Here is a 24,517-nt window from a genome sequence, read left to right on the forward strand (position 1 = left end):
TCAACCTGTCTCAAGATTGGTCGCGACATTTATGTTGTGTTATTTTATTATTTAAATTATTTACTTAAAAAAAACAATTAATAAACAAGGACTCCACAGAACCACAGTCGTGGTCAAGAGTAGTCACTCTGCCAAGAGTAACCGACTATAATGGTAATGAAATGACTGATGATAACATATTTCATATATTCTTCTGTAAACTTTCTTCTGGTAAAATTCCTAAATGCCAGATTTTTCTGCTTTCTTAACGTGTTCTGCTTTTTTATCCCGGAGCCCATAGAAATGGAGACCAACGCGACTAGTGACCTTGAAACATGGGGTCAAAGTCTCAATTGTGTTGTACAACGACTGTGCCACTCTTCAAACCGCAATGCCTGACTACTTCGGAGCAGAAACAGACAGAATGGTGGTGCGTGTGACCCAGTCTTACAATATACCCTAATATCAATGAAACAACCAAATTAATCCACAAGTTTTATTAACTATCGCCTTATGTCCAGATCATGGGTACAGAAACTAAGCAACTAAGCATGGCTGCGAGCGCCATAGCCCTGCGCGGAGTCAGGATCTTCCTGACGGCTGGAAGGGCAGCCGCTCGACGTCAAGCCGCAGCCCCACCACAGCCTGAACCAAAGCCGAAACCTCGACCTAAGCCCGTGGTCTTTGGAAGCCGACCTCCGCAGAAGATTTTTGATATGCTCTTCAAAACCACCAAGTTTAATAAGTAAGTTTGAGGAATATTGCTTGCAGGGGACTTCTCTCCTCCTGTTTCTGCCGTACAATTAGGTAGGACCGTAACACGACGCTCGGCAGCGACAAGATGGCTCTGATTTGGATGACGAGAACACGGCGATGCGCCCTAGGCAGACCACGAGCGACTGCTCTGCGTGTTCAAATTGTATCCGCAGTGACGATAACCCATCGCTTGCGACGAATAAATACTCGACGAGTAAATTAACCCACAGATACAGCCCATTGAGTTTCTCGCCGGACCTTCTCAGTGGGTCACGTTTCCAATCCGATGGTAGATTTTGCGAAGCACTCCTCTTGCTAGGGCCAGTGCTAGGACACTTCCAGTTTGTGCCCCGTGAGCTCGCCTACTAGTTCGGTAAATCTAGAATAATCCGTCGAGGTTACTAGAAAAAGTAAGCAAAAAAAGTGACGTTACGTTGTCGTTAGCTCAGCTCAGTTACGGTGCAGGTTCTTCCTAAAGCAATGATTGCTTGAGGAAGGGCTCGATCAGTACCAGCATTGGCCGAAAGGTGAGGCATCAAGTTATGTATCTACTCAAAAAATATTAACCTGTCTTCTAGATTTGGACTTTTTACATAGCTGCAGCAATCGATACAAATACTCCAGGCGCCATATTCGCTAAACCATGAAGTTATACTTTAGAAATTTGCGTGGATATAAGTGTTATTGCATGTTGTAAGCACAGGGGAAAGTTCGAAATTGCTATATTTTAGTATGGCGCGACGGAAGCCCTCCATGCGGTAACTGTTACTAATGAAATTGGGTTTTGACTTCATGTCTCAAGGTAATATGCCACCAATGTCCTCGGTACTCTCTTGATGGAAGTTGAGTCGCGAACTTGTTAAAAAGCGTCACCAAAAAAAGTTTGTGCCATTGAAGTTTCCTAAAAAAATCTATGTTCGATCACGCGTGTTCTACCCATAGCTACATCAGTTATACAAGCTTATGAACATAAAACTTCGCCGTGTTTTCATATCAAACAAACTTTGGCCACTGCGCGGTTCGGTCGCGCCCCTTCCAAAATACGATAGCTACGTTTGTATTAATTAATACTCTAATAAGTTACATTTTCGGGCGTGAATTTAAATTAGAAGTTAACAAGACTTATGAAGTGAACAAGAACAAAATATAATTTAATAAAAAAAAAAGGAATTAATAAAAAAATATAAAGTGATATTTTTAGTTCTTGTTAAAGTGTAAGCATTGATATATGGAAACAATTAATTGATTCTCAATTAGCTTCTAAAATGTTCTGTTTAACTAAAAGAGTTTTGATTGCCACATTGATCAAATGGTTAGTGACTGTCTATTAAGCCCCGGTCTCCATGTTTGATACCCAATCAGAATTGATTTCTCAAATAAAATTTATTTAATTAAACTTAAATAAATTTATTGCACTAAAATTTATTTAGTTTCCGATATCTGTGGCCTAGTTTGTTGTTTCGGTACATGTAACAGAAAATTCTAACTTGGGCCCTGTGGAACCTTTGGAGCTTTATTTATTTTGGTTCAATACGGTATTATTAACTATTATATTGAAAATTAATCTTAATTTGTTGTATTATGACTAACTGTAAAACTTTGTATTGTGAAAACATAAAAGTGATTGGAGATTTTTTTTTTTTAATAATAAACTGTGAGTGAGATTTTTGTCGCGTGCTTCAAGATTGAATTGAAATGCCGAATCGGAAATTAAAAGAACGACACCTGGAGGCGTTGTACCGAGTCACGCACTTCTCTAAGTAAGAAGTTTTTGTTTTTGCAATCGAATTTAAAATTAGTGTTTGCTTATAAATTGCAAGTAAATATAAATAGCTTGTAATGCTAAGTAATTTGGTCTGGTACATTTAGCTTACGGAGTATCTATGTTCTTTTATGACCCACGTAAGGTCTCGGTCATGTCTAGATGCCTAAGGTTTTACTACTCAATTTATCCTGTAATTTCCGGTTTGATGTTTTCAGCGGACGTGAGCGGGTGCAACTATCTTAATTATAGGTTGGCGAAAAAATATTTTGGTATTATAGTATGTATAAACTTGTAATAAAATCTCTTTGTATACTATTTGTATGTGGCTGGTTTTGGTATCATCAAAAGTTTCAATTTTAAAGAAGATAATTCCAAATTCAAATTAGGAAAATGTGGTTTTATTTATTTTTCGTACTGTCAAGATTAGTGAGTCTAATGAAGAAATTCGATACATTTTAAAAAATTTACTAAAAAAAAGGTAAAAATGCAATGCAAGCCGCGAAAAAAAGTGCCTGTGAGAGTAGCACAAATTTGGTTTAAGCGTTTTCAATCCGGAAATTTTGATGTCAACGATGCACGTCGCTCTGGTCGCCCTATTACGGATAAAATGGATGCCATTTTTGAAAAAGTGGAGCAAGATCGGCATATCAGTCGTTACGACGTAGCTGAAGAACTGGGAATTGACCACAAAACAGTTTGGCGCATTTGAAAATAAAAAAGGGTACACAAAAAAAGCTCGATATTTGGGTACCTCACGAGCTCACTGAAAGAAACCTAATGAACCGTGTATTCATTTGTGATTCTTTATTACGACGTAATGAAACCGAACCATTTTTGAAGAAGCTGATAACTGGTGATTGAAAGTGGATCACGCACGACAAGAACTTGCGAAAAAGGTCGTGGTCAAAGGCCGGTCAGGCATTATAGACTGTGGCGAAACCCGGGTTAATTCGCAACAAGGTGATGCTGTGTGGTGGTGGGATTGGAAGGGCATTATTCATTATGAGCTGTTACCACCAGGCAGGACCATCGATTCTGAACTCTACTGTGAACAACTGATGAGATTAAAGCAAGAAGTTGAGAGAAAGCGGCCGGAATTAATCAACAAAAATGTAGTGAATTTTCAAAATGGGAAGAAACTTTTTCCCCAACCTATTATTATGTACATATTTTCGTTCCGTCTATGCGGGCTCATAGCACGACTTACTACCACTAATGTTCAAAGTGGAAATCAGGAAGTTAGGTAGTGAATTAAACCAAGGATATTGTTGACAATTTATGAAAAAGTGCATACCTCCACTATCCTCCTGGTCTGGAATTGATTCTCTGTTTCTGATACATAGTCTGATATATAGTTCGTTTTAGAAATAATGATTGTAATGAAGGTTCAATTCTTTGACTACATATGTCACTCTTTCTAAAGGAATGAGCTGGAGGCCCTGTACTCTATGTACCGGAGACTGGTGACAGCGGCTCAGGCAGCAGCCCCAGCTTCGGCCCTTGGACATCCGCCCAAAATCGAGGTAAACGAATCAAACTACAAAAATAGTTGCTTTTTACGTGCTTTATTCGATGATTCGTGTTGTTACGAGGATTCATTAGAAAAGCTTTAAAAAAAGAACTTTATTTAATTCTAATAATTAAAACATTTGCAATTAGCAATTGAAATTAATTGGGGCAAGTGTCACCGGGAGCGCGGTTAGAATTGAACTGTGTTATCTATCGGCAACCTAACTAAGCTGCATTACGTCGTGCACCTTACATTGCATTTTTGAAGTGAAACTTCTTTAGGTGCTTGAGGGTAAAAATTTTACAGAACGTCACGCAGGGATGCAACGGAAATGACATCAAACTACTATTAAAATGAAGTACCGTAAAATGGGGTAAATAGGGACAAAATCGACCTTCAGATTGAATTTTAAAATAGTTCCAATTAAATAGTCAATGCTCAACCAAAGAAATAAGTTGAGTCTTGAACGTACCTAGGTGATAAAAACCGTTACATTATTTTAATTATTCATTTTAAAGAAATAATCGGTAAAATAATGGCCATCCCAATTTACCCAGCGTCCGGGGTAAATTGACACGGGTAAGGGTTAAATTGGGATATTTGTAAGGGTTGTCAGCTCGCAGTACTGCGATATATAGGTAGGTGCCATATAATTATTTATATGGACCGAAATGATGAATACAATCCATAATTTAAGCACAATACACAACATAGTGTAAATTAAGCTGGTTTCTATTAGATGTGACGTGAATGATAATCAACAATACAATGATCAAAAAAAGTATGTGCATGTTATATTTTAGAAAATTATTATTTAATTTCCTTAAAAATCACAACTCTGAAACAAAATCATAAAATAGAATAAAAAATAGAAAACAAAAGGACTGTAAATGCAATAATACAATTTTATTTAATCAACATTTTCAAAATAATCTTTGAGCAAGAGTATATATAGATATCAAGTGAATAAGATAAAAAAACAGCTTTATCTGATTACTGCCAATAATAACAAAAATAAAAGAAATTATTTCTAAGCTAATTAACTAAACTCAATTAATTCACTCACTCATAATTGGATATCTCGAATTTTTAATTAATGTTACATTTAAAATCTGAGGCCTGTTTTTATTTGTGTGTGCGTTGTGAATGTTAACAAAATCATGATTCGACGCGTGAATAGATTCTGAAATAACAAAAGTTTTGATTCGCTTGAGTTCTTTTAACTTTTAATTTTTTTATTGCTATAAAGAACATACGACCGGGCAGATATTACAAGGTAAATGTCGCGAAAAAAAAGTAATTATATATATACTTTTCTTTTACCTATAATACTTACATAAACTAACTGATAAACACATTAACCTTCTTTACATCACGCAATTAAGTGATAATATAGGCTAAAAAATTTATTATAAGATATCAGTGACAACCCTAACAAGCCATCCCTATTTTGTCTTTTGGCGTTCCAATTTTGTGTTTCTCGTCCCTAATTTTTCCAGTCTCGTTCCAAATTACCCTACATACGTCCCAATTTTCCCCAAAAAGAAAGGAAAAAATATACATTTTTTATTTTGTCGAAATATTGTATTTAAAATAAGAATATTGCAACTTACCGTTTGTTGTGGTATTTCCAGGTGTATTAAAAACTTATATAAACTGTGATCTTATTGAAAAAACAACGATAATATTACTTTTTTTAAAAGTTCTTTAAGCTGTTTTAAAACGCACTTTTCAACCACTATTTTAAATTTAATTTGACGAATTTTTGGGACCAACTTAACTCATGTTTAGTACTTCCATAGTTAACTTGGTTTTTCTTCTATACATTGATAAATATTACCTTAAAGAAAATTAGGTAGATTCCGTGCTACAAGTACTTTGAGAATCTTCCGCAGGTTTGTCCCAATTTACCCCAGAATCCCAATTTACCCCATGTCATGGTACTTGTCAAATGTCAGTAGTAGTAGTTGTTGTATTTTTCCAACTGGAAAGGCAAATGTATCATACCATACAGCCTAATATTTTATAATTTTTTTGTGAAAAATGTTAATAGGAATTGAAATGAAATGAAAAGAATTTGGAACATTAATCAAATAGCATGAAATTAAATTAGTCAATTCAATTGGCAAAATATTAGTCATTTACAATTTAGAAATTTAAAAATAATGTGACTGTCAACACTGAGGTTTGAGATTGACATTTGACAGACTTTTGGCGGGAGCATATCTTCCTTTTTCCCTTCCTCTAAGTCTCGGAAATCAAAAGTTTTAGATTTGTATAAATATAAGCAAGACTTATAAATTAGTTCGCCAAAAAGTTTCACTTCTGATATGTGTACTTTGTACGCACGCACTTTTTTTTAGGTACATTAAAAATATATAACAGTGTGTATTCGATATTCGAAGTTTTTTTTAATTGCTTATATGGATGGACGAGCTCACAGCTCACCTGGTGTTAAGTGGTTACTGGAGCCCATAGACATCTACAACGTTAATGCGCCACCCACCTTGAGATATAAGTTCTAAGATCTCAAGTATAGTTACAACGGCCGCCCCACCCTTCAAACTGAAACGCATTACTGCTTCACGGCAGAAATCGGCCCGAAAAAAATAGTAATAATTGTCATTTAGGAAAGCTATTACCCACCGTAGGGCTTAGAACTATTTAAGTTGTTCCCACCTTGAGAAATGAGGTCGAATTGTTTGAGGCTTTCCTTAGAAACGATCTACGTATGTACGTAATGCGAATGCTATAATAGTCTACCTTGACATTTCATGCCGGATCTTGAGGGTTTTTTTGACAAATATTTTTAGTCAGCTAACTCCTCAGATGGAAACAATTGATTTGTGGCTGAAAGGGGCCCTTTATGATCAATCCATATCGTGAAGTCTGGGAGTTAATACGAATATAAAATATGTATTTACCAAACATATTTAGTTTTAGTTATATGGACGGTATTGTTTTATAAGGTAACGATGTGTTTTTTTGGTATCGACAATAATTAAAATGTAATTTTGGGGCCGCCAAATTTTAAACGTTTTTTATTGTCAGACTCCAAGTCGATCTAAGGATTATGTAAAATACACAAAATACACCTACAGAATTTCTATACCCCCAAACTTTATTCAGCATGAAAACAGACATGTTTAACATATGTAAATTATTGTTTCTTGTTACGTTGCGGGTTGCACAGCGGTTTCACAATATATGCAATACTGTTTTTGTTCTTATTTGTGAGTACAATATTATGTAGCTTATGTATTTCAATCGTACACCGGTATTGTGCAGTTCTGGCGTTTTATTCTCCACAAAACTGGATCAACTGAAATTCGTAACGAAAGCGTCGTAACTTCTCTAAGTTGCAGGACAACGCACCGATTCAGTGCCTATTTTGGTTATTTAAATATTAGTCAATCTACAATTTATTATTAATTTGTGGTATTTTTTGCCACGTACCATCCGGCTATAGAATGAGCTCCCCTCCACGGTGTTTCCCGAGCGCTATGACATGTCCTTCTTCAAGCGAGGTTTGTGGAGAGTATTAAGCGGTAGGCAGCGGCTTGGCTCTGCCCCTGGCATTGCTGAAGCCCATGGGCGACGGTAACCACTCACCATCAGGTGGGCCGTATGCTCGTCTGCCTACAAGGGCAATAAAAAAAAGAAAGGTAATTAATAAATATATTTTCTTTGTTATTGTTTGATGTTACTTGTGAATGTTATATGTTGTATGGTTTCTTAATATTGCTATTAAATCAAGTTCGTAGATACTACTCAGACAATGTGCAGAAGACAAGTTTTAACTTGGGATATAATTTTCACGTTAAGGTTAACTGTATTCGATTCTTTATCCAATTGAAAACGGAATGCTTCTCTTCAGCTAATGGCAGGTTGGAGCCCATAGAAAGTGGGTCACTCGTGGATGTAACCATTTATCACATTACTGAACGAAGCGACTAGGAAACGAACCGTCACGCAGGGACAGAATAACGCAATCCTGATTGAGTAACTGTCAGAATAATGAAACGGAAGTATTTCTGTCGAATTATCTATGTATTAATACGTGAAGCAAAAACATTGTACCCCTTTTTACGAAAATTGCACGGACGGAGGAGTATGAAATTTCCTACACTTATAGAGTATATAGAGGAGTGCAGAGTGTTAATATATTTTAAAGTGTGCATAAAAAATACATTACATCAATAAAAAAAAACATTACACACACTATCATGTATTTGACACACACACACACGCGCATTTACCTATACTATTTGTTTATTGTCAAACTTTTCTTATTGCTTATAGTCTGTGGTCAAATTGAGAATAGATTAAATATTGTTTGTCTTTGATAACAATTGTCTTAAGTGTCCTAGCGAAATCTGTGAAAAAGTAGAATTTTTTGAAGTAGACCTTTTTGAAAATAGAATCATAATAGTGTATATAGAAACTTATAATTTCAATTAATTATTGTCGAATTTCGACTACCGGGGACCCACTAGTTCTTTTTAATAGCTCATGCGGGTCACATAGAGGGCACGCGCGCCGTGGGCAGAACACCATCCAGATGGTCAGATCTAGTAAGAGAAGTACTTGGTGGTAGTCTGTACCATGCAGTCCATACCACCCATGATCGAACGCAGTGGAAGAACGTCACATGTGGTCGCGATCCTCAGTAGTGAGGGGACGATATAGAAGAAGATTCTTTTTTACTACATTTATTACAAGCCATTCGATAATACCGGCTTTAATACAATCAAGGGCTTAACACCAGAAAACCTTAAAGAGTAATTGGATGATTTAGGAAGTAGTTGAAGCAACGCAATTGATGTTGCGTAACTAACATTACTAGTGGTCCCGCAGTAGTCGAAATTCGACTATAATTAATTGAAATTATAAATTTGAACATTATTATGGTTGTCAAAGACTATTACACTTCTATAATCACAGATTTCGCCAAGACTACACTATAAACAAATAATATTAAAGATAAACAATATTATTAACCTATTTTCAATTTGACTACAGACTTTAAGCATTAACTACAGTTTGACAATAAACAAAGTGTATATATACATATATGTGTGTGTCAAATACATGGCAGTGTGTGTAATGTTTTCTTTATTGATTTAATGTATCTTTTATGCATTATTAAAACAAAAAATTAACATTCTGCACTCCTTCTCTATAAGTTCTCTATAAGTGTGGGAAATTTCATACTCCTCCGTCCGCACAATTTTCGTAAAAAGGGGTACCGTACAATGGGGTAAATAGGGACAAAATCGACCTTCAGATTGAATTTTAAAATAGTTCCAATTAAATAGTCACTGCTCAACCAAATAAATAAGTTGAGTCTTGAACGTACCTAGGTGATAAAAACCGTTACATTATTTTAATTATTCATTTTAAAGAAATAATCGGTAAAATAATGGCCATCCCAATTTACCCAGCTTTCGGGGTAAATTGACACGGTTAAGGGTTAAATTGGGATATTTGTAAGGGTTGTCAACTCGCAGTACTGCGATATATAGGTAGGTGCCATATAATTATTTATATGGACCGAAATGATGAATACAATCCATAATTTAAGCACAATACAAAACATAGTGTAAATTAAGCTGGTTTCTATTCCGAAGCGATGTGACGTGAATGATAATCAACAATACAATGATCAAAAAAAGTATGTGCATGTTATATTTTAGAAAATTATTATTTAATTTCCTTAAAAATCACAACTCTGAAACAAAATCATAAAATAGAATAAAAAATAGAAAACAAAAGGACTGGAAATGCAATAATACAATTTTATTTAATCAACATTTTCAAAATAATCTTTGAGCAAGAGTAAGATATCAGGTGAATAAGATAAAAAAACAGCTTTATCTGATTACTGCCAATAATAACAAAAATAAAAGAAATTCTTTCTAAGCTAAATAACTAAACTCAATTAATTCACTCACTCATAATTGGATATCTCGGATTTTTAATTAATGTTACATTTAAAATCTGAGGCCTGTTTTTATTTGTGTGTGCGTTGTGAATGTTAACAAAATCATGATTCGACGCGTGAATAGATTCAGAAATAACAAAAGTTTTGATTCGTTTGAGTTCTTTTAACTTTTAATTTTTTTTATTGCTACAAAGAACATACGACCGGGCAGATATTACAAGGTAAATGTCGCGAAAAAAAAGTAATTATATATATACTTTTCTTTTACCTATAATACTTACATAAACTAACTGATAAACACATTAACCTTCTTTACATCACGCAATTAAGTGATAGTATAGGCTAAAAAATCTATTATAAGATATCAGTGACAACCCTAACAAGCCATCCCTATTTTGTCTTTTGGCGTTCCAATTTTGTGTTTTCTCGTCCCAAAATTTTCCAGTCTCGTTCCCAATTACCCTACATACGTCCCAATTTTCCCCAAGAAGAAAGGAAAAAATATACATTTTTTATTTTGTCGAAATATTGTATTTAAAATAAGAATATTGCAACTTACCGTTTGTTGTGGTATTTCCAGGTGTATTAAAAACTTATATAAACTGTGATCTTATTGAAAAAACAACGATAATATTACTTTTTTTAAAAGTTCTTTAAGCTGTTTTAAAACGCACTTTTCAACCACTATTTTAAATTTAATTTGACGAATTTTTGGGACCAACTTAACTCATGTCTAGTACTTCCATAGTTAACTTGGTTTTTCTTCTATACATTGATAAATATTACCTTAAAGAAAATTAGGTAGATTCCGTGCTACAAGTACTTTGAGAATCTTCCGCAGGTTTGTCCCAATTTACCCCAGAATCCCAATTTACCCCATGTCATGGTACAAAGTTTTTGCTTCACGTATTAATATACATAGTCAGGTCATAAATTCTGTCACATGTTTAATGTAAAATAATTGAATCAAGTTTATTCATTATGTAACCATTCATATACCAAAATGAACTTAACAAAACATAGATTCTTATGACACTGAAGTTTATTCAAAATGACCTCCGTGATTTTGAATACAGGCCTTCAATCTGCGCGGCCAGTCGTCTATCGCAGCACGAACGAGGTCCATGTCAATATCGGCGGCTGCCTTAATCAAGGATTCTTGAGTGACTCCAAATTGGGATGAGGCTTTGAGCACGCCTTTTCCTCCAAGTGTTGCTATATCTTGTAATCTAACGGATTCAAATCTGGACTGGAGGAGGGCCAGTCTTCGTGCCGGATGAAGTCGATTTCACGCGCCGCCAGCCAGTCTTGTGTGCTCTTCGCTCTATGGGCTGGCGCCGAATCTTGTTGGAATACCCAGTGCCTGTTATTGAACATGGTATGAGAAACAGGTACCACAAGGTTCGTCAGGACTGTATTTTGATTCACAACTGCATTCGTTTTTACACCTTTCTCACAAAAATGTACCTCTGTTAAGCCCCAAAAAGAAACTCCCAACCATACCATGAGCGAGGATGGAAAATGACCTCGTTGGACACGCGGAATAAGGTTGCTCGCTTCTTCACTACTGTGTGCGTACACCTTATCATTTCGCTTGTTGTAGCTCTCTTCTACGGTAAAAATGTTTTCATGCGAAAAAAGAATTTCCCGATATTTTTTTCCCGCGTACCGCTTCAACAAAGCGCGGCATCTCTTCAGTCTCAGGTCCATTACACGAGCATTCAAACGATGTCCTGTTTTTCTTCGATATGCCTGAAGCCCTAAGTCTTCATTTAACACCCTTTTCACCGTGGTTCTGCTTAACCCCATCTGAAGGGCCAACAGTTTCTGCTTACGTTTGGGATTTCTTTGGATTCGCGCCTTCACAGCTTTTATCACTGCTGGAGTCCTAACAGACCGAGGGCGACCACTTCTTGACCTGTCATCTACACTAGAGTCTTCATTGTATCGTTTGATGGTACGATAAACGAATCTTTTGGTTGTATTCAAAATTTTCAGTATGTTAAAAAATTGAATTGGCGCGTAACCGCAACGATGCAACGCAATAACTGCAACACGGTCTTCTTTAAGCGTCCACTCCATATTTAAAAATGAGTAAAATTCTAAATGTATACTATTTTTATTTTCATGAACAATTCGAAATTCGAATTCAATAAACTTTTTTGTGGCCAGCATTCTAAAAGAAAAGTTTTTACTGTGTGACAATACTTATGACCTGACTAGGTATAGACTATGGAAAAATATCGCGAATAAATAGTGTATTTTCCAGTATCGTACTCATCTAGACAACTAAAACATTACATTACAGCGCACTGTAAAACTTAGTCGATACAAAGCCGCGTGTGGTGCCCCGAAGGGCAGGGCGGGACTCAGACAAAATTTACAAAAATTTTACTATTTTACTATTTAAAATTTTACTGGTGGTAGGACCTCTTGTGAGTCCGCGCGGGTAGGTACCACCACCCTGCCTATTTCTGCCGTGCAACAGTAATGTGCTTCGGTTTGAAGTGTGGGGCAGCCGTTGTAACTATTCTTGAGACCTTAGAATTTATATCTCAAGGTGGATGGCGAATTTACGTTGTAGATGTCTATGGGCTCCAGTAACCACTTAACCAGGTGGGCTGTGAGCTCGTTCATCCATCTAAGAAATAAAAAATAAATAAAAAAATTACAGTATTTGTAAATAATACGGATGAAACTAAACGTGCGTCAAGAATGTTAACTTTGGGAAAGAATATTTCGTGAATTGAATTCTATGTGGAGCACATATGGCAGATGGGCCTTGTCTGAGAACCTGAAAATAAATTCGGAGCTGAGGATTTGAGAGATCTTAACCTGTGTGTATGCCTTCTATGAAACGTCACTGAAAAAGCATACATACGTTCGACATATTATTATGATGAGGTAGGCTTTTCTACAAATGGCTTGTTTTTCGTGCAGAATTATTACCACAATGCGACATAATAATATGGATTCGCAACTATAATCAAAGTTGAGATTCGTCTCTGAGTCAAGCATCATGTGGACGCACGCAACGAAATATTACTGAAAAAAATTGCTCCTGTATTGGTAATATCGTGTTTATAGTACAAGTAATTATGCCTATGGTGATGTATGGTTAAAGGGGACGAGCTGCCGTGCCGAGTCCTTCGAACTAAATCATAAAATAGATGCTTTTTTCTTTTTCGTCAAACCTTTTTGTCCTTTATTTCTACTGTCGCCTGGTGGCTTAATGTATGCGACGAAGTTTTTATTTTTATATTGTTTGGCTGGGTGGACGTGCTTACGGTCTGGTGCTAGGTGATTATTGGATCCCATAGACATAAACAATGTAAACACTGCTACCCACCTTGAGATATAAGTTCTAAGGTCTCAGTATAGTTACAACGGCTGCCGTTTTACAGTACAAACGCGGCCCAACCCTTTAAACTAAAACGCATTACTGCTTCACGGCAGAAACAGGCAGGTTGGCGTTACGTGCGGACTCACAAGACGTCCTCCTCTCCACCTCGCGTCGTTTCCTCACTACTGAGGCTCGTGACCATCATATTTCGACAGGATTTTACTCCTTGTAATGTCCCTCCGGCGCCTCCGATTATTGGCCGATCTCTAGAGTGGTGCGGATTCGATCGAACCACCTTTTCGGACATCGAATTGTTGATACTAATACCAAATCGAACAGACCTTTTATAACAAAGATAAATGTCACGTATTAAGCGAAATGCTACTTATTCCAAATATCCTTTCACTGCTCGATATGATCCCCTTTATGGTTTCTACATTTCTTCCAGGGTATAGATCAGAACACGTTCCGAGATGTCATGCACAATACATTTGATCTGGTCACCGAAGAGACTATACTCGAACGGATTTGGGTGACTTGGGAACGAGGAGCCAGCGGCGGCGAGGGGGCCCTTAAATTCGAGGCTTGGGTAAAAGGCCTCAGCGTCTTACTGCGCGGAAACAACGAAGAACGACTGGCTTTGTGCTTCAGAGTCTACGACTTAAATTACGATGGGTTCATCACTAAGGACGAGATGTTTGTATTGCTGAAGTAAGTCGGAGTTAAGCTTTACAAATGATAAGAATCGATGCCCGAGATTAAAGTGTCATAAAGAGGTCATTGGAACTGCTGGTACGTTCTATGCTGAAAAGCGAGACAGTTTTGTTTGCCTGTGTATACTTGGGACCAATAAACATTATGACTTCTAATTTGTCCTAAAACAGGTTACAATTTGTGGAGTATATCGTTATCACACACATGCCTTAGTCTTGAAGTTCGTGGATATAAATTAGGGAAATAATTGCTTAAAAAAATCTAGTAGTGGCTAGTACTATTTATAAATCTAGGCCCAAAATATGTAGCGCGCCTTCGAAGCCTGATTGGTTGGGTATTACAATACATTGAAATATACTGAGACTTCCATCTTGGTCTGAAGGTAAATAACAGCATTCACACCTAGTTGCCGCATGATCTATAGCAAGAAAAAGAGGAGTTGCTTTACTCAGCTAAGGCATCGATACATCCGGATTTTATTGAGGCACCGAACAATACATACATAATAATATGTAAATAAACAATAAATGATGAATTCCTACAGTTAATACGTGTAAAAACTTACAGAAACTCACTTATGAAGCAACCAGGAGACGAAGACCCGGACGAAGGGGTAAGAGACTTAGTAGAATTGGTTCTAAGGAAGATGGATATCGATAAAGATGGGAAAGTGTCTCTGGATGATTACAGGTAATTAGTAGAGATAGAGGTTCAAATGTAAAATGAAATAAAATATACTGTTAAACTATTTTAACATGATTTTAGACTAATGTGTGCTTTCACAAAAGATGTGGTAGATACTTATAAAATCAATATCAATTTAAATGTAAATTTTATTTTACTACTGCAGAAGGCATGGAAAGGCGTCAGGACAAACTTTGTGTTGAGTTATCTTAGTTAATATACCCACTCCATGAGTAACAGGATTTTCCCAGTGGGTCGCAATTCCGATCCGGTGGTAGATTCAGCGAAGCACTGCTCTTACTAGGGCTGGTGTTGCAAATTAACCTGAGCCTCGCGAGCTCACCTTGACGTTCGATGAAGCTAATTTAACCCTTTGAGGTTAATAGCATAGGTTGGCAAAAAAAGTGCTTAACAGATGTGGCATCCTTAAAACCGGAAGGCTTAGTTACATCGCTACAAAATAGGCAAGATAGACTTCCTCGTGTGAGCTCAGTATACGACTAGTAAATAACCTCACATAGCATATAGTACAAAAAACACAATTGCTTAATTAACGTTTTTAAAGTTATCGTCAGGAAGATCACAGTTTTTACAAGTCTTCGGTTTTTGGAAAGTTAATCTCATGCCTAGTTATAATGTTTCAGAGATGCAGTACAACAAGAGCCGCTACTGTTAGAAGCGTTTGGGCAATGCCTACCTTCAAAAAGGCACGTTGCGGTTTTCCTTAAGAATTTGGTTTCGAAAACGTAGAATTTTGAGACATATGTTTGTAGTAATAAGTGCTAATTTTTATAGTTTTTTTTTAAACTGTTTTATTGATTTTCAGTGTATGTATAGTCTAATGTAATAAGAAAGTTATATTCTATGTGGTCTTTTTGGCAGGAACACGTGGAGTGAAGTTGTGTGATTTATTTTGTTTATTTAGTGTTTCTTTAGCCTTAAGTGTGTAATAATGGTGGCTTATTAACTGTTGAATATCTGTGAAAGTGCACAAATGTGGGAAAATGAAACAAAGCCACTGGACGTGTTATAACTTCACGGGATCCTCCAAAAAGTCCACTGAAAAAACTCTCAGTAAATGACCACCATTTTACTGAGATTATATTTCATCCCATATCATCTCATCTCATTTCATTTAATTTCTCTCCATATTATCATTTGTCATAAAGATAAGAATATAAATTAAAATAAGACATGACTTAAAGGTCTTAGTTACCAGGTCATAAAATCCCTTAAAAATATATTCTCTGTTATTATTCTAAAAGATTATTATTATTATTATTATGTTTTATTTTTAATTTTCATATTGATAATGCTGTCTTTGCTTTTTATTTTGGCAATTTCTAGGTTGTAAATTATTTACTATTTTAAATAATTTACTTCATTTTTCTTGGGTCCATCTCTATTTGAGTTGGTTTATTTTAATTAAAGATCATTTGTAAAATTTATATCTTGCTTCTTGTACTTACATGTTTCTTTTCGATCTTGTTTACACCAAAGATACCGGAATCAACTACATAATAATTCAAAAACATTTTATACGAAAGTATTTTATTGAAATGTCTCACAGTATCTTAAACAAAACAGAAAATAAAATTCTCCAAGTACCTTTTTTTTTTTAAGTCTAAGCTTTAAATCAGTTTGGATCTAAGCCAGTTCCCAGAAAATCAGTCATCATCCGTGCAGCGCTGATCGGCAATAGGTTGTATATCTGGAAACGAAGTTCAATAATATATTATGTGGGCCGCGAGGTAAGTAACACCGGCATCTTCATATCTGCTCCTAGGGTAGGTCAAGCGCTATTAATGCGATCTAGAATGGGACTGATGATAACGCAAGTCGAATGTCCTGTCAGTCTCTTCAAAACGCTTCCACTCCAATTAAGATATTATAAGCCCCTTTTGACGACGATGATACCGATAATAACTCAGCTATCCACAATCCAATCCAAGAGCTATTCATATCCTGTACTATCAAAATTTGGAACGAATATGGCGCTGTGATGTGCTCTGTTTTCAAAATGGTTTGAACAAAATCTTTGTTTGATATGGACATAGACAATATCCGTTAATTGTTATAACTAATTATATTACACAATATCTAGTGATAAAAATACGTTTCCCCATAGACACAGCCCACTGAGTTTCTCGTCGGATTTTCTCAGTAGGTCGCGTTTTCGATCCGGTAGTCCGATTCTGCGAAGCATTGCTCTTGTTAGGGACAGTGTTAGTAACACTTCCAGTTTGAGCCCCGTGAGCTCATCTACATGTTAGGATGAAGCTGAAATAACCTCTCAAGGCTATCAGCATAGGTAAGGAAAAAAACGTTTCGAATAGATAACCTCCTCTTAGAGTTAGTTAATAAATGGTGAAATCTCCTGAATTATTAGATTTTATCCAATTCGCTCGTGTGATACTTTGTGTGTTTTGCGTTTACAGACTTTCCGAAAGTCAAAGACGCGCTGCGATCATATTTATTTCAGAATGAAAATACCTTATTAGTATAGTACAGGTCGCTGGGTACAGTAATCTCGTGGTAGTCGCGTCTGACGGCGTCCACGATCTGATCGGCCGCCTCTCCAGGCTCTACCACCTTCATAAGCGATGGGAATCTGATACGAGGATTGTGACACAGACCCGTGTTCACTATGTACGGGCACACCGTTGTTAGTTTGATCTAAGCACAAATTGTAATAGCATTAATTTATTAACAGCAGATGTGACAGTCTTTATGGAAAAGAGTAAAACTATTTACCCCGCTGGTGTTTCTTGGATCCTCGTGTAGCTCAGCCGCCAGGGCTTCCATTATGCCTCTAACAGCGTATTTACTACCGCAGTAAGGTACGATGTTCCTCAAGCCCATTTTACCTGCCATTGAAGACATGGCTACAATGTGACCGTGGTTATTTTCCAACATAGAGGGTAGGAAGGCTTGGATCATCTGAAAAAGTGCTTTAGTTCTTAGGTATGCTTTAAGAACCTAAGCTGGCTAAGGCCACACGTGACTGGTGAGGTCATGAGTACCACATTTAAATGTGGCTAATAAAGAACGTTCTTCCGTTTTCATTGGTCTTAAACGTAATTAAAACTACTTTTAGGTTTAAATCTTGCATTTATTATGCTCACACACCTTTAACGTGTGGCTAAGAAGTATAAAAGTAGCTTTATTTATGTGCACAGTCATTTCAAGTTTTTTTAAGAGATTTTTTAGGAAATCAGATATTAGTTAATTAATATTTTGTAAATCTCAAATTTAAATGTTATAAATTAAATCTTGTAATGGTGGAAGGGATGATGCTGTTTTATTTTATGCTAGCTCTTAGAAAATATTTTGTTACAGTTCGCAGTGAATTAAGGCTTTGATCTCATGTTTGGCTCCCTGACTTCAGAAGATGCCAGTTTATTCTAGTACCAATTATGGTCTTACCCACAAATTCCCGTGAACGTTTATGTCCATCATGCTCCTGATATCTAGTTCGGAGTGCTTTAGTATTGGCTTGCAAGGCATTATGCCAGCATTGTTCACCAAGATTGTTACCTCTCCGACTTCGTTTTTAACCTTTTCTGCCAGCAGGAAGACTGCGGGGCGATTCGTGACGTCACACCTGGAGTGGTAATGTAAATTGATAAATTAAACATTCCAGAGATTCATAGTAAGCCCACAACGGTTTGTGTCAGCTTGTAACCGTCTACATATTTCTGGAGTTTTGAAGGTATGGGTTACTAGACAGTAAATTAATTTTGGCTTCACTCTGTCATTTACCTATACAGTAATTTACATAATGTAGTTATCCTATAGACCTATCTTTATCTAGTGTTCCAATGGGAACCATATTAATGTTCCATAAAATAAACAAAATAGATACATGTCTCTCAAAATTCCAGACAGGGGTCTAAGGAGATACATATTTATTTATATGTTAAGTACTTAGGTAAATGATGTTGGCGTGTATATAAACGATCTCACAGCTATTAATAGATGTACCAGTATTTTAATCTCGTCTATACTATATATATAATATAATATAATCTATACTATAATAATATTATAAAGAGGAAAGATTTGTTTGTTTGTTTGTTTCGAATAGGCTCCGAAACTACTGGACCGATTTGAAAAATTCTTTTTCCATTAGAAGCCGACATTGTCCCTGATGAACATAGGCTACTGTTTTTTTTTTTTTTTTAATTTTTTTTTGTTTGTTTCATGTGTGTTTTAATGTTTCCGAAGCGAAGCGAGGGCGGGTCGCTAGTTTTTCATAATGACGTTAGCTTTTATTCGGTTTTCAAGACTTCTAAATATAATCAAAACTACATTTAGGCTTTAATCCCGACAACTGTATTTGATATATCAGAAACGCGAAAATAAACCGAAAAAATTGTATTACTACTTACTCATATTTAAAAGCCTTTCCCTTATTTTCCCGGATCAAATTCACCGTCTCCTCGTTGCCTTTAGGGTTGATATCCACGCAAACAACCTTGGCTCCGAGACGAGCGAACCGCACCGCCATCTCTCGTCCCATGCCATGACCAGCACCGGTTATCTGAAGAAAAATACAACTGGGGCTACTTTTAAACTCATCTATATATATAAAAATGAATTGCTGTTCGTTAGTCTCGCTAAAACTCGAGAACGGCTGGACCGATTTGGCTAATTTTAGTCTTAAATTATTTGTAGAAGTCCAGAGAAGGATTAAAAGGTAGATAAATATGAAAATGCTCAGAACTAACGTCGGACAGATTCCTTTTGTTGTTTTAAGTTTATTTTATACAAAAGTTTAGGTCTTTTATTTATCGATTGAGGCACTACGAAGTCTAGCTAGTTTAAAGTAAAATAAAAGGCTGTAAAGATAGCCAAGGAGAGGAAGACGTGGGGAAGCATAGTGCATCGAGTGATAAACATTTCAAACTAGACACGACCTTAAGCAATGAAGAGACCGACTCAGAAGAAGAAGAAAAAGTTTTTATCACGGTTTTTAACACGACCCGAATATAGGATTTTCACTAGTGTTATGGGTGCCGAAAACATGCAGGAAACAAGATATGTACACCCAGGCTTAGCAGTTAGTCTTTAATATAAAATTACTACTCCGGCCCAGACCCAACCTGGAGTCTAGGTTTCAGACTACTAGCCACCTTTTTTTTTATTGCTTAGATGGGTGGACGAGCTCACAGCCCACCTTTTTTTTTAAAGGCTTATATTAAGTTAAGTGGTTGATTGAGCCCATAGACATCTGCAACGTAAATGCGCCACCCACCTTGAGATATAAGTTCTAAGGTATCAAGTATAGTTACACTAAATTTAATTAAAATTTATAGTTACACTATATTAATAAGCTGATAATAAATAGCCCAACGACCACTATTAAACAAAATAGCGTCAAAGAGCTCCTATCAGCCTCTCGCTACTTCCCAATAATCCTTCCGTACTAATAGTATTATTCAATTTGCCGATATTCCCTTTTTGCAAACTAACCCCTGAAGCTCCTATGTAAAATAAAATCTTTCTTTCAATGTACTTTATATTTTAGTAATAAGCAGAGCAACACAGTAGATTATGGCAAAGTACTAACAAGAACAATATCTTCAGAAATGTCTTTAGGTTCCGGAGCCAGGATCCAAGTGATGAAAACCCTAATCAGCTCGCAGTTAACTTTCAGTAAAGTCCATATCGTCTCTAGGATCAGCCTGATTACTTGTATCGCTTGGGGTTCTTCGGCCCTGTGGAAAGATGTTTAAAGACTTATTTCATGCAACTATTAAACAATAGTTCGTACTCATATTGTAAAGGAAATCGGCTGAAAGTGAGCCCCATCAAACGTTTTTTTGCTACTTATGTATTGGCTATTACGTATGACTTTATGTATTGGCGTACGCTCACCGTCAATCATATATATCAAAGAATAAACAACATGTCTCCAATATTTTAATTTGTTCTTGAGTATTAGCTATTCAGATTTTTTTAATTCAGTATAATTCTTCTACAAAGTTAATAGTCAAAGTTCATATTATTTTGTCCAACGTTATATCTTTATTTATCATAATTATCAACTATTCCATGGTAATTACCGATTACGACTGACTTGTTTTTATTGCGAATTGAATTTTTAATATAATCCTTGTCATGATCTATTGTTCAAAAAATTTGAGTCATAGAAATGGAAAATAAAAAAAGACGTTTTTGGACTTATAGCAAATTTTAATGTTTTTATTATCTGCGAGTATATTCAGAAAAGTCGTAATATATTATGTTTTATCTGTCATACTCATTTCATTATTGTTTATTGATTGAGTATATATAGTTTAGAATTAACATTTACCGTTTTTCAAGTTACATGCTCTTTAACTTGTTGAGTTGTGAGGAGTGAACTTGTGTGATTTGTTTTATTTTGCCTATTTAGTGTTTCTTCAGGTTTAAATGTGTAATAGCGGTGGTTTATTAACTGTTTAATATCTGTGAAAGTGCACAAATGTGGGAAAACGAAACAAAGCCGCTGGGCGTAACTTCTCGGGATCCTCCAAAAAGTCCACTGAAAAAATCTCAGTAAATGACCACCATTTTACTGAGATTACATTTCATCCCATATCATCTAATCTCATTTCATTTAATTTCATCCCCGTTGATTAATGTCTCAAATTAATCATCTTCATTTCATCTCATTTCATTTCACTCCATATTATCATTTTTCATAAGATTATATAAATATATAATTATATAAATTAAAATAAGACATGACTTAAAGGTCTTAGTAACCAGGTCATAAAATCCCTTAAGAAAAATTTTTTTCACACAATTTTTTTTTGGCAACTTTTTCCACTAAGCACTGGCGAAAGCACTTAAACGCCGATTGGATATTTTTGCGAATTTTTTTCGATTCACATCAACAATTCTTATGCTTAGATATGTCACTTCACTTCAGGAGCAGCCAGAGTTCATTCACACATACACGTAACAAATAAATAAAAACTATCAGAGATGGACTCGTTGTCAAATTCCTAAGATATATTTAAAATACTTAAAAAAATAGGAATATATATTAGGACTAACATATTTACAGATGTGAATGTTTTAATTTTGTAGCAATTTTGAAGCAAATTCTTAAATTGAGTTCAAACCAGAAGCTAAGTTTAATTCCAGCCATGAAATAAGTTAAAAAGGTTACGATCATGTGGAATTTAAATTTATTATTATTGCAAAAAATACTTACATGTCCACGTCGTAAGCAAAACACGATGCGTGTGATATAATCCAACGTAACGCTTATCTGTTATCAACGACTGATTGTGAATTAAATAGTATTTTGATAATGAACTTATATTTTATCGTTGAAGGATGGGACAGCCGGATTTCGCAAAATATTTTGCGATCAACTTAGTTACTAATTTCTAAGGATTTACATTTTACATGCCGATGTGGGATACTGTTTTCAGAATGAAAAGTGATAGTAGCGCTTCCTGGAAGCAATTGACAAAAAGATAACAAAAAACCCAAGGGAAAATTAACTTTCTCAACTTATTTTCCTGTAGATTATGATGTGATAATGCTAATGCAATAGCAAACTAATAACAAACCAATCTAAAAATAGTTAAAAGATTCTATTATTGAATTAAAATCTTACAATTAATTAAATATTAATGTCTAACAACTTATATAAGTATCTAAAATCTATTAATCAATATAAATATTTATTACACAACACTTGACGATTAGGCGTTATATTATATTAGTAGGATCTATCGTCATTCATGTTAGCCTCAAGTGACGTCACATGTCGTGTGACGTTTAAGTTCATATTTCTCTTTTTTTCTTAGCAAAGGGTTTTCCGTTTTTGATAACGCTGCTGCTAAAATTTTGAGAGCGTCTCTCAACCGACTGCACAAAGTCTGGCTATGTAGTATCAATCGGATCAATCGATCATTAGAAAACGCGATCATCTAAGCACAACTTCTAGATTTTAATAGTGATTGTGGACGTAACATGAAATGGAGTTATGAGTGCTAATGTTTGGAAGTCTGTTAGCAATACTATGACTATTGTTGCTAGAGGTTATAGTTGATTTAGAAAGGCTAGAGTTGATTTGGATACTCTAAGTCAGCGATCGGGAAACTTTTACCTTGATTATTACCCCAAAATATTTTTGTATAAGTTGATATTACCCCATGGCGAAGAACAAAAAAAATCGCTTCTTTTCAGCATCTTTCATATTATAGACCCCAATGATAATTTTGAAAAAAAAAATTATTTTTTCGTTTCGTTTTATTTCGTTTGATCGAGTTTGAAATCACAACGATTTTAAAGAAGTTTCAGTTCAATATATACTTTTTACTCACAAAAGTTTCATTTTTACCTCCCAAAATTTCATTTTACCCCATTCGGGGTAATTTACCCCGGTTCCCCGACCGCTGCTCTAAGCTTATTTGTTAGCGTGATATAACAAAATAGGGCGGAACAATTAAAAAAAGAGGGAATTTAATAGATATTTCTATTGTTTCGAATACACTATCTAATACTGATAGTAAATGAGAGATACATTTTCGAACTAAAGAACGATTTAGAGATTAAGAACTCACGAGGAATCCAGAAAGTACGCAATTTTTTTATCGGCATGTACTTTTACGTAAATCTAATTTATTTGTTACGTTAATTTCAATTTATGAATAGAACACTTCACGATCTGTTAACTTTCTTAGGCGGTCACTTGTCTGAACTATAAGATAATGTGATGTTTTATTTCAAATTGTCTTCAGATAAATTTCAATCATATTCTGGGGTTCAGTTTATTTATCTTACTGGTTTGGGAGTTTTAGTAATTTAATTAGATTCTTTTAAGAAAATTGACCTTTTGCATAAATTGAATTTTACTCATCAAATGTATTCTTGCATGCTTTTGATGCAATTTTGTCCAAACAACACCAATTTGGAATTTAGATTTAGAGGTTAGTTGCACGAGAGATAGAATACCCTTAAAATAATTTTCAGCTATTGTTTTTTATATTGCTTATATGGGTGGATGAGCTCACGGCCCACCAGATGTTAAGTGGTTACCGGAGCCATAGACATCTACAACTTAAATGCCGCCACCTATCTTGAGACATGAGTTGTAAGTTCTCACTTTTAACAGTACAACGGCTGCCCCGCCCTTCGAACCGCTAACCATATTTGCATTCGTACCGTCGTTGTCGACCATAGTGGTAGGAGGGTGAGGTACTGTTGTTAAGGAATATTGTAAGCAGCACGGATCTGATCACTGCTTCACATTCTGTACATTTCTAAAGGCCTATTCTTACGTTCTCCATTAAACATATTACTTAGTTTTAATAAATTTGGTAACACCATCACGCATGCTTTTATCGCGATTCAATTTAGTACTGAAGTTTGCTGACTCATTTTCCCAAGCAAAACTCGAATGCAACAAATAATTTGACGTGTAAACTAACCCATAAACACAATGCGCAGAGTTTCTCGCCTGATACTCTCGGTAGGTCGCGATTTCGATCCGGTGGTAGATTCAACGAAAGGCTGCTTTTGCTAGGGCTTGTCTTAACAAGTACTTTCAGGTTGAGCCCCATGAGCTACTCTACCAAACTGCGTGTACCTAATTGGAATGGTCCTTCAGGCTACAGGCGATTATGTAGTGAAAAAAAAACGAAGGTAATTGAGTCTTCTATGTATACTGCATTTATGGGTAGCACGTAGGTGTACCTACTTACTTATATACTACATGGATGGGTAGTAAGAATTTAAGAAGAAGCTGATGATAGAGAACAGGACACTGCAACTTAACATGAGCTAAGAACATATAATAGTATCAGTTGTCAGGTA

The 24,517-nt window shown here is 35.6% G+C and overlaps 2 protein-coding genes and 1 long non-coding RNA gene across 4 annotated transcripts in view; 1 reads left to right on the forward strand and 2 right to left on the reverse strand.

Annotated features, from left to right (window-relative positions):
- The window catches only part of LOC149503039 (uncharacterized), a 238,790-nt gene that overhangs the window by 84,873 nt on the left and 129,400 nt on the right, over positions 1-24,517 (reverse strand). The window lies entirely within an intron of this gene.
- LOC114247474 (calaxin) lies at positions 504-17,986 on the forward strand. Of its 2 annotated transcripts, none has more exons than XM_089727934.1 (5): positions 504-724; positions 3,924-4,023; positions 13,746-14,008; positions 14,579-14,701; positions 15,340-17,986. In XM_089727934.1, the coding sequence occupies exons 1-5, from the start codon at positions 504-506 to the stop codon at positions 15,443-15,445; spliced, it is 813 nt and encodes a 270-aa protein (XP_089584060.1). In that variant the 3' UTR covers positions 15,446-17,986. The 2 variants fall into 2 exon arrangements, with proteins under 2 accessions (XP_089584060.1, XP_028036259.2); XM_028180458.2 differs by lacking the exon at positions 504-724 and adding an exon at positions 2,349-2,495.
- On the reverse strand, positions 16,269-23,384 carry LOC114247464 (epidermal retinol dehydrogenase 2). Its single transcript, XM_089727931.1, has 8 exons — positions 23,266-23,384; positions 21,903-21,959; positions 20,268-20,415; positions 19,087-19,238; positions 18,122-18,299; positions 17,450-17,635; positions 17,189-17,371; positions 16,269-16,406 (listed from the first exon to the last, which is right to left on the reverse strand). Coding segments are annotated over exons 2-8 (924 nt in total). The 5' UTR covers positions 21,905-21,959; positions 23,266-23,384; the 3' UTR covers positions 16,269-16,331.

Source organism: Bombyx mandarina, chromosome 05, assembly GCF_030267445.1.
Source record: "Bombyx mandarina strain Sakado chromosome 05, ASM3026744v2".
In the NCBI taxonomy this organism is placed as follows: domain Eukaryota; kingdom Metazoa; phylum Arthropoda; class Insecta; order Lepidoptera; family Bombycidae; genus Bombyx; species Bombyx mandarina.

What these genes read in the sequence shown, in the direction of transcription:
- LOC114247474 (XM_089727934.1), top strand. Translation starts at nt 504, where the DNA reads ATGGGTACAGAAACTAAGCAACTAAGCATGGCTGCGAGCGCCATAGCC. An exon ending in AAAACCACCAAGTTTAATAA is followed by an intron (nt 725 to 3,923) that starts GTAAGTTTGAGG and finishes CTCTTTCTAAAG; the next exon opens with GAATGAGCTGGAGGCCCTGT. An exon ending in GACATCCGCCCAAAATCGAG is followed by an intron (nt 4,024 to 13,745) that starts GTAAACGAATCA and finishes CATTTCTTCCAG; the next exon opens with GGTATAGATCAGAACACGTT.
- LOC114247464 (XM_089727931.1), bottom strand. An exon ending in GGAAAGGCTTTTAAATATGA is followed by an intron (nt 18,300 to 19,086) that starts GTAAGTAGTAAT and finishes TTACCACTCCAG; the next exon opens with GTGTGACGTCACGAATCGCC. An exon ending in ACGTTCACGGGAATTTGTGG is followed by an intron (nt 17,636 to 18,121) that starts GTAAGACCATAA and finishes GCACTTTTTCAG; the next exon opens with ATGATCCAAGCCTTCCTACC.